Here is a 12,110-nt window from a genome sequence, read left to right on the forward strand (position 1 = left end):
TATTGACACCATTTGAGGTTCGATGGTGTGGTCTAATATTTTCCAACCCAAATATTTCCACAGCTCAACGCTTTGCACTTTTTCAGGTGCAATTTGTAATTGATAATCTTTTAACATGTTACATAATTCCTGTTTAGTTTGGTCAGTGTTATCTTTCCCTGCTATTAGTATATCATCCATATAACGATACACTAATAGCTGTGGATATTTTTCTCTGAATGGCCTCAATGCTATATCCACATAGATTTGACACATTGTTGGTGAATTTTTCATTCCTTGAGGCAAGACCACTCTTTGATACCATTATACTGGTCCTTGTCTATTTGTTGTAGGCACTGAGAATGCAAACCTAACACTATCATCAGGTTGGATTGATACGGTAAAGAAGCAGCCCTTTAGATGAGTGACTAAAATGCTCCACCCCCTTAGGTATAGTTGGTGATGGTAATCCTGATTGCAAAGGTCCCATATCTTCCATGACTTCGTTGATTTGTCGTAAATCACGTAACAACCTCCATTTTCCTGACTTTTTTGGTATTACAAAAACAGGTGTGTTCCAAGGACTAGTTGATGGCTGAGTATGTTGCTATTGAGGGTCTGTAAGCTGACCTGTACTGGCATAATGACCCATGTCAATTCCTAGCAAGGGATCCTCCTGCTGGCATCCCAAATTCTCCATTGCCTTTACTTCACAAAGTTCCATAAATTTGTCTCTCCACAGTAGCTTTTGTGTTGGCATTAAGATTAATGATGCCAATTGCTGACAATCATACGGAGTGACTAATTGCCCACACAAAACATTTTCCAATAATGTTTGTGAGAATGAAGACTGTAATCCATTCTGCACAACAGCCTTCCTTACTTCCTTCACTAATTGCCAGTCAAAATCTTGAAATTGAGGCGGCTGGTTTGGTCTGAAAATAACCGGAAATGCCAAAACTATCTTCTCGCCATCCTCTAACCCATCTATTTTTATTTTTCTCCACCTTTCCCTAATAGACTCTCTCCTCCGGCCTTTCGTCTTTCTAGCCCCCTGAATGTATTCCTCTTCACTGCTGCTGTCATCATTTGTTTTTCATAAAAAACGCCCGATACCCTTCTTTTTCATCTTAGTGACTTGCTACTTTGTCGAGAAGCCACAGGCTCGCATCCAGATTCTTTATCCGACTGCGTCTCCTTGTGGCCATCATCGCGATGATCAGTCCGAGTGCCTGCTGTGTGTGACGAGGCTGGCTGCGGCCGTCTCTGCAGGCGGATCGTCATAGACCATCCCTGGCAAGCGTTCTTCAGGCCGCATGCTCCCGTCAAAAAGAGTTTTCTGAGTGGCGCTGGCTACCTGTCTCTTTGCACGCAAATCTTTTAAGATCTCATAAACCAAACGCCAAGTTTTTAATACACGATTTGCATTTGAATCACCCTTCGAAGCACGCTCAAAAAGTAATTCTCCTGCCTCATTCCAAGTTAAAATATCAAAAGCACGCGGTGATCCCATGGGTACTCCCTTACTTTTGAGCCAGGCTGATAACAGCTCTAAAGTCCGTTCTTCGTACTTAATCCCTCTCTTCCTTAAAATATGCTTTAACTATTTAACAACTGCTCTCTTGTCAGCTGACACATTAGCTCCCATTGCATTTCTCGGATGCTCACCTGCTCCAGATCACGGTGTTAATGGCAAAGGTGATGATATTGCCCCGGGGTTTTGTCCGCTCGGTCCAGCCGGCAAGACGATCATTCAGCCGAGACGTCTCCTCCGGACGCTGCTACTTTGGAGCGCGCTTTGTCCGATCCCTTAGTCCGTCCTGGGTCCTCGATGGTGTCCTGGACGTTGGGGTCACCATTTGAGGAGATTGATGACACGGGCTCCGATATTAAGATCAAAGACACTTTATTATGCATAAAGCTGTGTTTTTATCCCCCTACAAAGTTGTCCACACCCCCAACATAAGTGCTTATTGGTTAACATACCTTACTCACACACTTATTCTAAACAATTTAATTGGCTAGCGTAACTACACATGTTTTTTCCCTTCTCACTATAACTTGCTTTTTTACTTTTTTTGCTATGGGCGTTCTTCCAAAGTCCTCTGTTGTTCACTGATAACTTTCTTATTTTTCTGTTATTCAAAAACCTTTTTTTTCTGTTATTCCAAAACCTTCAAGGTCTGCTGTTACCTTATTTTTTCTGTTACTCAAGATCTGTTGTTACCTTATTTTTCTGTTATTCAAAACCCCTTATTTTTCTGTTATTCAAAACCCCTTATTTTTCTGTTATTCAAAAACCTTCAAGGTCTGTTGTTACCTTATTTTTCTGTTATTCAAAACCCCTTATTTTTCTGTTATTCAAAACCCCTTATTTTTCTGTTATTCAAAAACCTTCAGGGGCATCACGACCTTCGTTGACGTAAAATGTCTCCACAACCGCCCCAAACGCCCAGAGGGACCCAGCAGCACCCTTCTGCTGTGGGGCCTCCTGGATTCCCCTTCCCGCTTTTTTCCCTTTTTTCCTCAGAGCAGAAGGTGAGCACTCGATGTGCCGTTTCCGAGCAGAGAGGGTGCGCCCCGCCAAGAGACACTCTGTCGTTTGTGGGTCCGCAAGCACTCCCATAGCAACCTCCCTGTTCAAAGGATGTGGGCAGACAGAAATTAAAATAAATGGCTAAAACCATGTATTGACTCGATGGCAGACTTGCCTGTGGAAGGGATTCTGGTGTCCTGTTCCTTGTGAGTGAGATGAGGCTGGTGCAGGGCTGGGAGGTAGAGCAGGCTAGGAAAGACAGCAGTACAGTTCAAAGAAAAGTTTGGGAGAGTCAGAACTGATTTTTGAATAAATATTTTATTTATGTGTAGGTCAAGATAACAGGAATATACTTCTCATCATGGTGGTAATTAAACACCAGAGAGTGAAGGCTTTTACAAACAAGTCTGAAGAACAGCTGCCAGGGGCAATGCCATTCTGCCTCAGAGTTGCAGGTGTTCTTGCTCTGAAAGGCCTTATCCAGTTCTTCACTCCGCTGGCTTTTCATGGTCCCCATAGAAGAGAGAGAAGGAGGCACATTTTTGCTTTTTTTACTGAAGAAAATGCTCAGTTACAGGTACAGGAAGCGGGAGGAAGGAGGATGCAAAGCATCCCCCAGAGAACCTTAAATTATGTTATTCAACTGAATAATTAGGTCTCATCAGGAACACATTCTCTTTAGTTATGAGCACTGAAGTACTTATCAAGGTACTCTAGCGTACGTTTTGACGATGCTGTTTTTTTTTCCCTTTATGTTGCATAGCAGCGCTAGGAAATTCAAAGCCGAATAACATGGCTGGAAAAGATGTTTCACATGAAAGAGGACGAAGGAAAGAAGACACTTGGTCTACGCCTCAAACCGAGGTATTAAATTCCTTTGAGCCCATACTCGCCACCCGAGTAGAGGCAGAGTGCCCCAAAAGGGGCCGTGGAGCCGCCCGGGGTGGGGTGTGAATGAGGCCTCCAGCCGCGCCAGCACCCACCAGACCCCACCGCTGCAGACCACCACGTCGTGTTCACCCGGGGGGCTGACACCCCTCCGGATAACGCAGCCCTGAGGAGAGCTGCGGGGAACCTTCTGTCCTCACAAGCAGCAAGGCGACGCTTTGGGCCCCACATGCAACCAGCAACACCTGACGTCTGGGTGACCCACACAAGAGAAGCCGGCACTGCCCCTCGCCGGGAGGCTGAGCAGGCACCCCTTCCCGTCCCCACCGGCTTTATTTTCACTTTTTCGCTCCCGGGGGCGGACAGGCCCGTAGGAAAGGCGTATTGTTCTGAATACGAACGGTAAAGCCCAAGCAACTCCTGCCGGGACTACAGCTCCCAGCGTGCACCGCGCCCGCCCCGCCTCGCCCCTTCCGGCGCCGGGGAGGTGGGGTGGTGGCGGCGCGCGGGCAGATATGGCGGACCCTCTGGAGGCGGCTGAGGCCGGGCCGAAGCAAAAAGAAAAACAAAAAAGCAAAAAGAAAGCGGCGGCAGGTGGGGTGATGGTCCGTGCAGCGCTGGCGGCCGGCTCGCCGGAAAAGAACCTTCGGGCTGAGCGTTCCCCGGTGGCCCTCGGGCCTTGGCTGCTCAGTCCCGGCGCCGGGGGTGCCGCCGGTTTCCTAAAACAACATGGGGGGGTGGGGGGGCGACGAGGAGCTCGGCCTCGCCGGCGTGCAGGCGGAGAGGCAGCGCGGGGAAGGCGGGCCGGGGAGGATGGAGGCGGTGGGTGCCCTGGGCGGTGCCTCAGCCTGCGGCTTCTTCCTGGGCAGGGTCCTAGCCCGAACGCCTGTCGCCGTTGAGGATTTCTTTGTTTTATTTAAATAGCTGAAAGCAGTAACTTCTGAGGCCAGAACAGGTGCAAAACGCATTTCACAGAGTATTAGCAAAGGATTGTGTCCCTGCTCTCAGTTATTGTATCTGAGGGAAGGAGATGTAATAGTCACTGGTGGAAAAGGAGCTAAAACCAGCTTCTTATTTTTTTTATGCCTGTAGCAGTTGATGACTCTGAACTTCTCACTGTGCCAGATGGATGGAAAGAGCCAGCCTTTACAAGAGAGGATAATCCCAAAGGGCTGCTGGAAGAAAGCAGTTTTGCAACGTTATTCCCGAAGTATAGAGAAGCGTACTTGAAAGAGTGCTGGCCCCTTGTCCAGAAAGCCTTGAGTGAACATGTATGAATACTTAACGATTATGATACTGTATTTTACCTTTTTGGAGATACAGGCTTTACTTAAGCTTATAAAAACACTGCAAGTTGCTTTTCTGATACTGTATTTGCATATGTTTCTACTGTGCTTGTGTTTGGAATTGGGAGTTTCATTTTTTTATTGGCATCAAAATCAGCGAAGGTCTGTGTAGCCAGACTTGTAATTCTTTACAGATGCTGTCAGCAAAGCTCTCTGCACAAGCAAGTCTCTCCTCATTCAGCCTCTGACAACTTTGTTGAGCCTGAATTCAGGGAGGGGAGGGGAGAGAGGTCGTGCCTGGGGCCTTGCGACACATAAATTCAGGTTATTTTCATGTATGTCCGTGTGTGTGAATTTCCTTTAAGCTTAAAGTCACATAAGGAAATTTGGAAAATGCATTCAGTGTATAGCATTCTCTTTGTTAACTGCCAGAGATGACAGGTTCAAGATTCTTATTTAGAGACTGATTCACTGTTTCTTTTCAAATATTGCAGTATGTGAATGCAATGCTGGATCTAATTGAAGGAAGCATGACTGTCACTACCACTAAGAAGACTTTTGATCCGTATGCAATCATCAGGGCTAGAGATTTAATAAAACTTCTGGCAAGAAGCGTTCCGTTTGAGCAGGTGTGTATTAAATCCCGGAAGTTTGTATCAAATTCTGTCATAAAATAGTAAGTTTTCAAACAATGGGATTTTCAAGGGAGTCAAGGAAAATAAAATATATATTTAAAGGAAATATATCTGAAAGTGAAGTGAGAAGAATAAACCGAAGTATTCTCTTGATTGTTCTGAATGACACATTTGAGTTCAGATGATATTGCCTGCTGCTTGTCTCTTCAGGCAGTTCGTATTCTTCAGGATGATGTTGCATGTGACATCATTAAAATAGGCTCTCTGGTGAGGAAGAGAGACACTTTTATAAAAAGAAGAGGACGACTTCTTGGGCCAAAAGGATCTACTCTGAAGGTATTTTCAATAGGTGTAGTAGCAAGACACAATTTTTAGACCCAAATTTATGTCAGGTCTTCAGTTTATGCTTACTCCATTTCTTTTTTTGGTGTAGGCCCTGGAGCTGTTAACAAACTGTTATATTATGGTGCAAGGGAACACAGTTTCAGCTCTCGGACCCTTTAGTGGGCTAAAAGAGGTAAGTGGAGGCAGGTGAGCTGTTTGTGTAGCATACTTCTGTGCCCATCTCTAGTGCAGATGAGAGGCAAAGTAAGGCAACCTCAGGAGTATCCCTGACTTTTCAGCTGTGTGATAGTAAGCCACATTTACGTGAATGTCTGTAGTCTTAGCATCTTAACTGCTGAATCTGTTCAGACTCTCAGATCTTCCTGTCTTGGAAGTAAAAAAGCATTTGTGAAATACTGTTTGGGCTTTTTTTCAGCAAGAATTTTTGTGGTTTTGGGTAAGAGGTGTAAGACTGAAAATACTGCAGAGCTAATGATATATATCGTTAAGGAACTTCTACAGTTTTTTGTAACTGTAGGAGAACAATGCTTGTCAAAACCAAGTTTCTCATGACACCATTAAATCCATGGTGTGGTGAAAATAATTTTTGTGAGGTGTGCTGGAGTGTATTAGAAGCATGACAATATTGTTGATATTTCTGCAGTGCTGTGCCTTCTGGTTAAGCATGTGCATTAGCTTTTTAAATCCTACCTCCTTTGGGGAGCAGGGGCGGGGAGAGGAAGCAAGATGGTGTACCTGGTATTTTAATTGATTATAATATGAAATACTTGCTGAGTTTTCTGTTATTTTTCTTTTTTATTAAATACAGGTTAGAAAAGTTGTTCTGGACACAATGAAGAATATACATCCCATATATAACATTAAGGTTAGCGTGGTCCACCATGCATCTTTGTTTACAAGAAAGTACTACTTCTTCTCAGAGAGTTGTATGTTAATAATTTACATGTTTCTGTACGGTAAACTATTTTTGAAAATTTCTGTAGTATGCTTCTTTAAAATTTAAAGTCCAGACTTTTATATCCTCCATTTTACCAGGGTATGTTGACACAATATCATTAACAGTATGTGAAAAAGCATCAAAAGAAAACTCTGCATAAGCTTTCCTCCCTTCAATTGTTTGCTTGATACTCACTCTTTTAAACTGAGGCACCTTCTCCAGTGCATTCTGTCCCTGTTTTGAGACCTATGTATCTTCCTGGTTCTGCTGTTCATTATTAAGCCCCTCTACTCTTACTGAAGTGAGAGATGGAAGGTTCGAATGTAGCATATTCACTGTAAGAAAGTTTAGTAAAACTTGTAGTTTGGAGCTCTTGGCCACTACTGCAATGCTATTTTTTTAATAACTTCTTTGTGACATTCTGAAGACTTTGATGATCAAAAGGGAATTATCAAAAGATCCTGAACTGAGGACACAAAGTTGGGAAAGATTTTTGCCTAAGTTCAAGCGGAAGAACTTGAAAAAACGCAAGGAGCCAAAGAAGAAAAATACGAAGAAGGAGTATACACCGTTCCCACCTCCGCAGCCAGAAAGCCAGGTCAGCCAAAACTTTATTTGGTTATGCAGAAATATAGTGCAACTTGAAATCCTGTTTCTGCTAACAAGAGGTTGGGAGGCCTTTTCTGTCAGGTTCTCATTTCCTGATACTATACGTCTGGCTTATAATGCGTAACTACCTAAAGCTTCTTGGTACTTGTCTTATGCAGATTGATAAAGAGTTGGCAAGTGGAGAGTACTTCTTGAAAGAAAGACAGAAGAAACGAAAGCAAATGGAAGAGATTAAGGTAAAGATGTTCTAACCCACTGTTCAGTTAAAAGGCGTTTGACCGCTGGCTTGGAATTTTTGTTTTTGTTTGGTCCCTTTTGCCCTGCTCTACTGATACTTGACCTTTCTATTGGTAACTTTAGGCAAAGCAAGCAGATGCAGTCAAGAAAAGACAAGAAGAAAGAAATAAAGCTTTTATCCCACCAAAGGAAAAGCCAGCTGTAAAAACAAAGAAAGGTAACCATTTATTTTTTTTCCTGTTCTCTAAACCCTTCTGCTGTTGATTCCTCGTCTGAGTGATTTTGCAGACATACAGCTGTAGAAAATAAGAAAGGTTGTGCAAAAAAATCCTGGTGGTTAGATCCATGCTTGGAGTTTCCAGGGACAGTAGAAATATGCAGCCCATAACTTTATACCTATAAAATGACAGTTCTTTGTAGAACAATTTCCCGACGGAGATACCGGGATGGCCATCTCAACTGGTTGTTCTGGCTACATCAATTTTTGGCTTTCAGTCTTGTAGTGAAGCTGCCGTAACTTTTGTATTCAAGTGGATTTTTTTGTTACGAAAAAGAAACCCCAAAGCAGTACTTACTTGAAAACTTAGGCCACAAGTAAGTATTGGTATAAGATAGGGTAAACAGCTGTTCTAAAAGTTAAACCACACTATATGCAGAATAAGAACTTGTGTTCTCAGATGATTTGTTTTTTATGCACTAAAGAAACAAGTCTTTCATTTTCTGGATTCATTGATTTTGCTACATATTCATTCATTGTATTCCATATACTATGTATGTTTTGAAGGCTCTACTGCCTACGTATTATTGCACTATATATTAAACAATTTCTTATGAACTGAAAAGTTCATGTATCTCAAAAAGCATGTGTTCTGCAGCATTGATAACAGTACTTTTTTTGTGATGGCAGTAAATTTTCAATGATCCTGCTATTGACTGTACTGTATCTCAAATACTGTGCTTTTTTCAGTCTTTCAAGACTACTGAAAGGAGTAGTTTGTATATAGGGAAGAACTGAGATCCAAAGACAGGTGGTACCCACTGTTAGCTGTAGGAATTAACTCTGTGGGGTAGGAGAGTCAGATCCAAACTCATGACTCATGCACAAAAGAGAAAATCCCATCACTTAGATGAACATAAGAGTAGGTTATTTGTGTTGCTCAGCATTATGTGTTTAACTTAAGTACTTTGTGAACTCCTTGTAGAAGTCTCTTATAAAGGTCTTCACGCAGGGGTCAAAGGTCTGTACCATATTCCTCCAGCCCACCCTTCCCCATCCTGTTTCCGACAGTGGCCGTTAATGGATGGCCAGGGAGAGAGTTTAAGGATGGGACAGGTATGTTTGGGATCTTACCACCTTAGTTACTTGCAGAAAGACAAAATACCATGAAATCTTCTACAGGTAAAAGAACTCAATAATTAATTTCCTCTCTTCTTATGTGAGACCAAACAAGCCAATAGGCTTATGTCTAAGAGAGTGTGTCTGTATTAATTTTGGAGGAGTACATCTGTGGTCTGAGGAGTGGGTGATAATAGCTTGTATGTGTGCAGAGTGTGGCATCTCTGTTCAAACGCAGGTGTATAGGAATTTCTGTATGACTGTTCTCTTTTGAATTCTGCTGAAAGAGGTTTGTGGATAATACTAGTTTCAACAGAAATGATTATTAGAATAGTTTATGAAGTAATTAGTGAACATGAGTCCTAACCAGTGCCACAGGATGCAGTTTACTGCGTTTATATATGAAGTCATCTCGTAGACTGTTAAAATTTAGAAAAATACTAAATTCATGTCTGTTGTTTTTGTATTTTTTACTATCTAGCCTCCACTGAGAAGAAAATTGATATTGAAGCCATCAAGGAAAAGGTAAAGAATGCAAAGAAGAAAAAATTAGGAGCACTTCCTGTGGAAGAAGTCAAGTTAAAAATGGCAGCAGATGAAAAGAAAAAAAAAAAAAAGAAGTAATTCACCACCGGAGATGCTCGCTTTTCTCCTAAATCAATGAACATTTTCACACTTGGAAGATTCAAAACTTCTTGCTGTCGGTATAATCTGAACAAGAAAAGACTAGGAAGGTCATTCTCTTTTCATAAGTACAGTTTAATTAGTGGACCTAAAGCAGCTGTGCAGAACTGCCAAGACTGGTGAAGAAAATCTGCGCTGCTGTGTTGTTTGAGAAAGTAAGAGAGTGTATTTGGTTAATATCCATCTGCCTAAAGGGAAGGTCTCGTAATAGAAACATTTAGGAATTTGGTGCAGGATGTTAAACATTTGGGTCAGAACTCAGTGGGAGTTTAAGGTTATTCTTCTGTGAAAGACTACCAGGCTACGTGCAGCCTCAGTTACGGTGATAATTTTTGCAAAATGGGCAAGATTTATTACTTTATGCTTTTGTTTCTGGAAAAGGTGATTGTTTTTGTGTCTTGTCTTGGTGTTAATAAACTATTTTGATACATTGTTCTTAAATCCTTTAATTAGTCATCTGCTGTGCAACCTACATGTTGTTTTCCAGGAAACAAGCTCATGGTTTCATGGGAGAATTAGACAAACCATGATCTTAATTGAATGCCATTAATAAGCTGTAATTTATTAGCATTACCCTAGAAATCTATTAGACGGAATGTGGTACAAAACAAGTATCTTTCCACATGGAATGTGCTGAAGGGAAAGCATGAAGTCGTTACCTTTCTTTGAATATATCCTTTATTTTATTTCTAGCTTACAAGAAAGACTTAAGAAATTGTGCTTCTTTTTTCTTTTTTTTTTTTTTTGAGGTCCTTCCCCTGTTTTTAATGGAAGTTTAGAGGTTTTCAGTTTCCTGAAAATGCAAACTGTGATGTAATAAAGTTCACTGGAAGAGCAGGTATTGCTTATTTCACATATCTGAGCTTAAAGAAACAAAGGTAATGAGTAGGAGGTGGTAGAGCCACACAGTTTCCCAGTTGTGTTGGAGTGCTTTTGCCAGCTTCTAGTATTTTCAACATCTCTACGTGCAGTGGAAGTTATTATGCTAGAGCACTGCAGACTGCTGCTTTTAGGTTAGTGACCTTTTATTTGAAATTAGTGAGTGAAAACACAGCCGTTTCCTTTTTTACATATATAAATAAGAATTTTGGTTAAGTAGCCAGTATGTGTGCATTGAAAAAAATAGCTAGGATACCTGCCTTTTAGGGTAGGGGGCTACATTAGCCTTACTGTGCCTTTAGTTACATGATCATTTCTTGGCACTTAAGGAAAAAATGCCCTCTTTTAGGGACTGCTCTGTTCATAAACAGCAGTTCAATTACTTGTGGAATCAATCAGGAAAATGCTACTACAACAGATACTTCACTGAATATGATCAATAAGTCACAAACACCCATCTGGGGAACTGGTGAGCTGCTGGGTTTAGTGATACCAGCACTATGAAAAGCTTTTTAGAAACACCAACGGGTGTTTAGCAGGTGATGGTGTAAAGGGGAGACCGAAGTTCTGCACCAGCTGGGTAGTTCAGACCTCTCTTTCAGCGAAAGGACTAATTTCAACAGGAGGCACTGCAATACTGGAGTTTAGATTCCTGTTCTCCCAGTGTGATCCCACGAATGAGCTTGTCAGCCGCAGCGTCTGCAGAGCTGGAATTCAGTAAGGAGCAGTGTGATGGTAGCCAGGGAAGGAGCAGGAGTGCATTAGGGGAAGGAGAGCCCTTGGTTCTAATCTGGACTGGAGGAGGCCCCTTTCACTTTGGAGGACTGGCACAGGTTTTCCCCTGTTTGTTGTTTAAAAAGTTAAAAACAAGCCTAGGGCTGGTTGCCCTACACAGGTCTTGCAGGCTGGAATTTTGTTTCGGGAACCTGATCCAGCTGAAAGCACCCTACAAAAAAGTGTTTTCCAGCTGCATCACCTAGCTGCCTGGTTGCCTGAGTTGCAGTGCAGGAAAACATAGCTCAGCATGGTGGCAGCCTGGCCTTAAATTATATATACTTCCATGGAAGTATGCTTTTTTAATTTAGGACCCACAGCTGAAGCATCTATGTAGCTTTTGAATCAAATCCCTCTCCGTAGTAAAACTCCACAGACTTCAGGGAGTCTTGTCTGGTTGCTATGGGGTGAAAAGGCTTTGCATTGTGTTTAATGTCTTTCAGTTGCAATGGTTGACAGGTTTTAAGGATTGTTGGTTGGATGTTTACTTACTTAAACTGGAAAATCAAGAAAGCTTACTCACATTCTGGTAGGCAAGTTGAACTAAAGGATTTGTCTGCTTAAGAGTCCATATCTGAATGGTAACAGGCTGCATGGGCTCACTGTTGGAGCTTTTTACGCTTGTTTTCTGAGAGAATATGGCAATACAGTTCTAACTTTTGTATAAAAAAGTAAAGAATAGAAAATAAAGTGTATTTGGAAGGGTGAAAAAGGTTTTTTGTTTTTTGTTTTTTTTTTTTTTTTCAGAACATCTGGCAAATTATCTCCTTAAACCGATTATAGAGTTTACAGACTTGGGAAAAAAGTACCTGAAGGCTGTATTTATATGTCAGTGTTTTGTATTTATGATGTAGAATTCATGGGCGTATGCTATAAGATAAATATGGACAACTCAAAGTGATTTGATCATCCAGAGTTAAATAACACTTTTGGATGTTCTTTAAAATGAGATGCAGTATTTGTTTAGCTTTGATTTCTTGACTTT

At 41.7% G+C, this 12,110-nt stretch overlaps 1 protein-coding gene across 2 annotated transcripts; it reads left to right on the top strand.

The window, feature by feature from the left end:
- Positions 1 to 3,885: 3,885 nt before the first annotated feature.
- On the top strand, positions 3,886 to 9,902 carry KRR1 (KRR1 small subunit processome component homolog). 2 transcript variants are annotated; one of them, XM_042793128.1, is made up of 10 exons: positions 3,886 to 3,997; positions 4,496 to 4,674; positions 5,184 to 5,318; positions 5,535 to 5,660; positions 5,758 to 5,841; positions 6,478 to 6,534; positions 7,034 to 7,204; positions 7,374 to 7,451; positions 7,576 to 7,669; positions 9,270 to 9,902. In XM_042793128.1, the coding sequence occupies exons 1-10, from the start codon at positions 3,919 to 3,921 to the stop codon at positions 9,410 to 9,412; spliced, it is 1,146 nt and encodes a 381-aa protein (XP_042649062.1). In that variant the 5' UTR covers positions 3,886 to 3,918; the 3' UTR covers positions 9,413 to 9,902. The 2 variants fall into 2 exon arrangements, with proteins under 2 accessions (XP_042649062.1, XP_042649063.1); XM_042793129.1 differs by having other exon boundaries at positions 4,499 to 4,674.
- Positions 9,903 to 12,110: the final 2,208 nt, after the last annotated feature.

The sequence above is a fragment of the Tyto alba genome, unplaced genomic scaffold, assembly GCF_018691265.1.
Source record: "Tyto alba isolate M040663 unplaced genomic scaffold, T.alba_DEE_v4.0 Super-Scaffold_2, whole genome shotgun sequence".
Classification (NCBI taxonomy): Eukaryota; Metazoa; Chordata; class Aves; order Strigiformes; family Tytonidae; genus Tyto; species Tyto alba.

Excerpts from the sequence above, each read along its gene's own strand:
- KRR1 (XM_042793128.1), top strand. The coding sequence starts at position 3,919 with ATGGCGGACCCTCTGGAGGCGGCTGAGGCCGGGCCGAAGCAAAAAGAA. Across the intron at positions 5,319-5,534 it reads GAAGCGTTCCGTTTGAGCAG|GCAGTTCGTATTCTTCAGGA; the intron begins GTGTGTATTAAA and ends TTGTCTCTTCAG. Across the intron at positions 7,452-7,575 it reads AGCAAATGGAAGAGATTAAG|GCAAAGCAAGCAGATGCAGT; the intron begins GTAAAGATGTTC and ends TGGTAACTTTAG.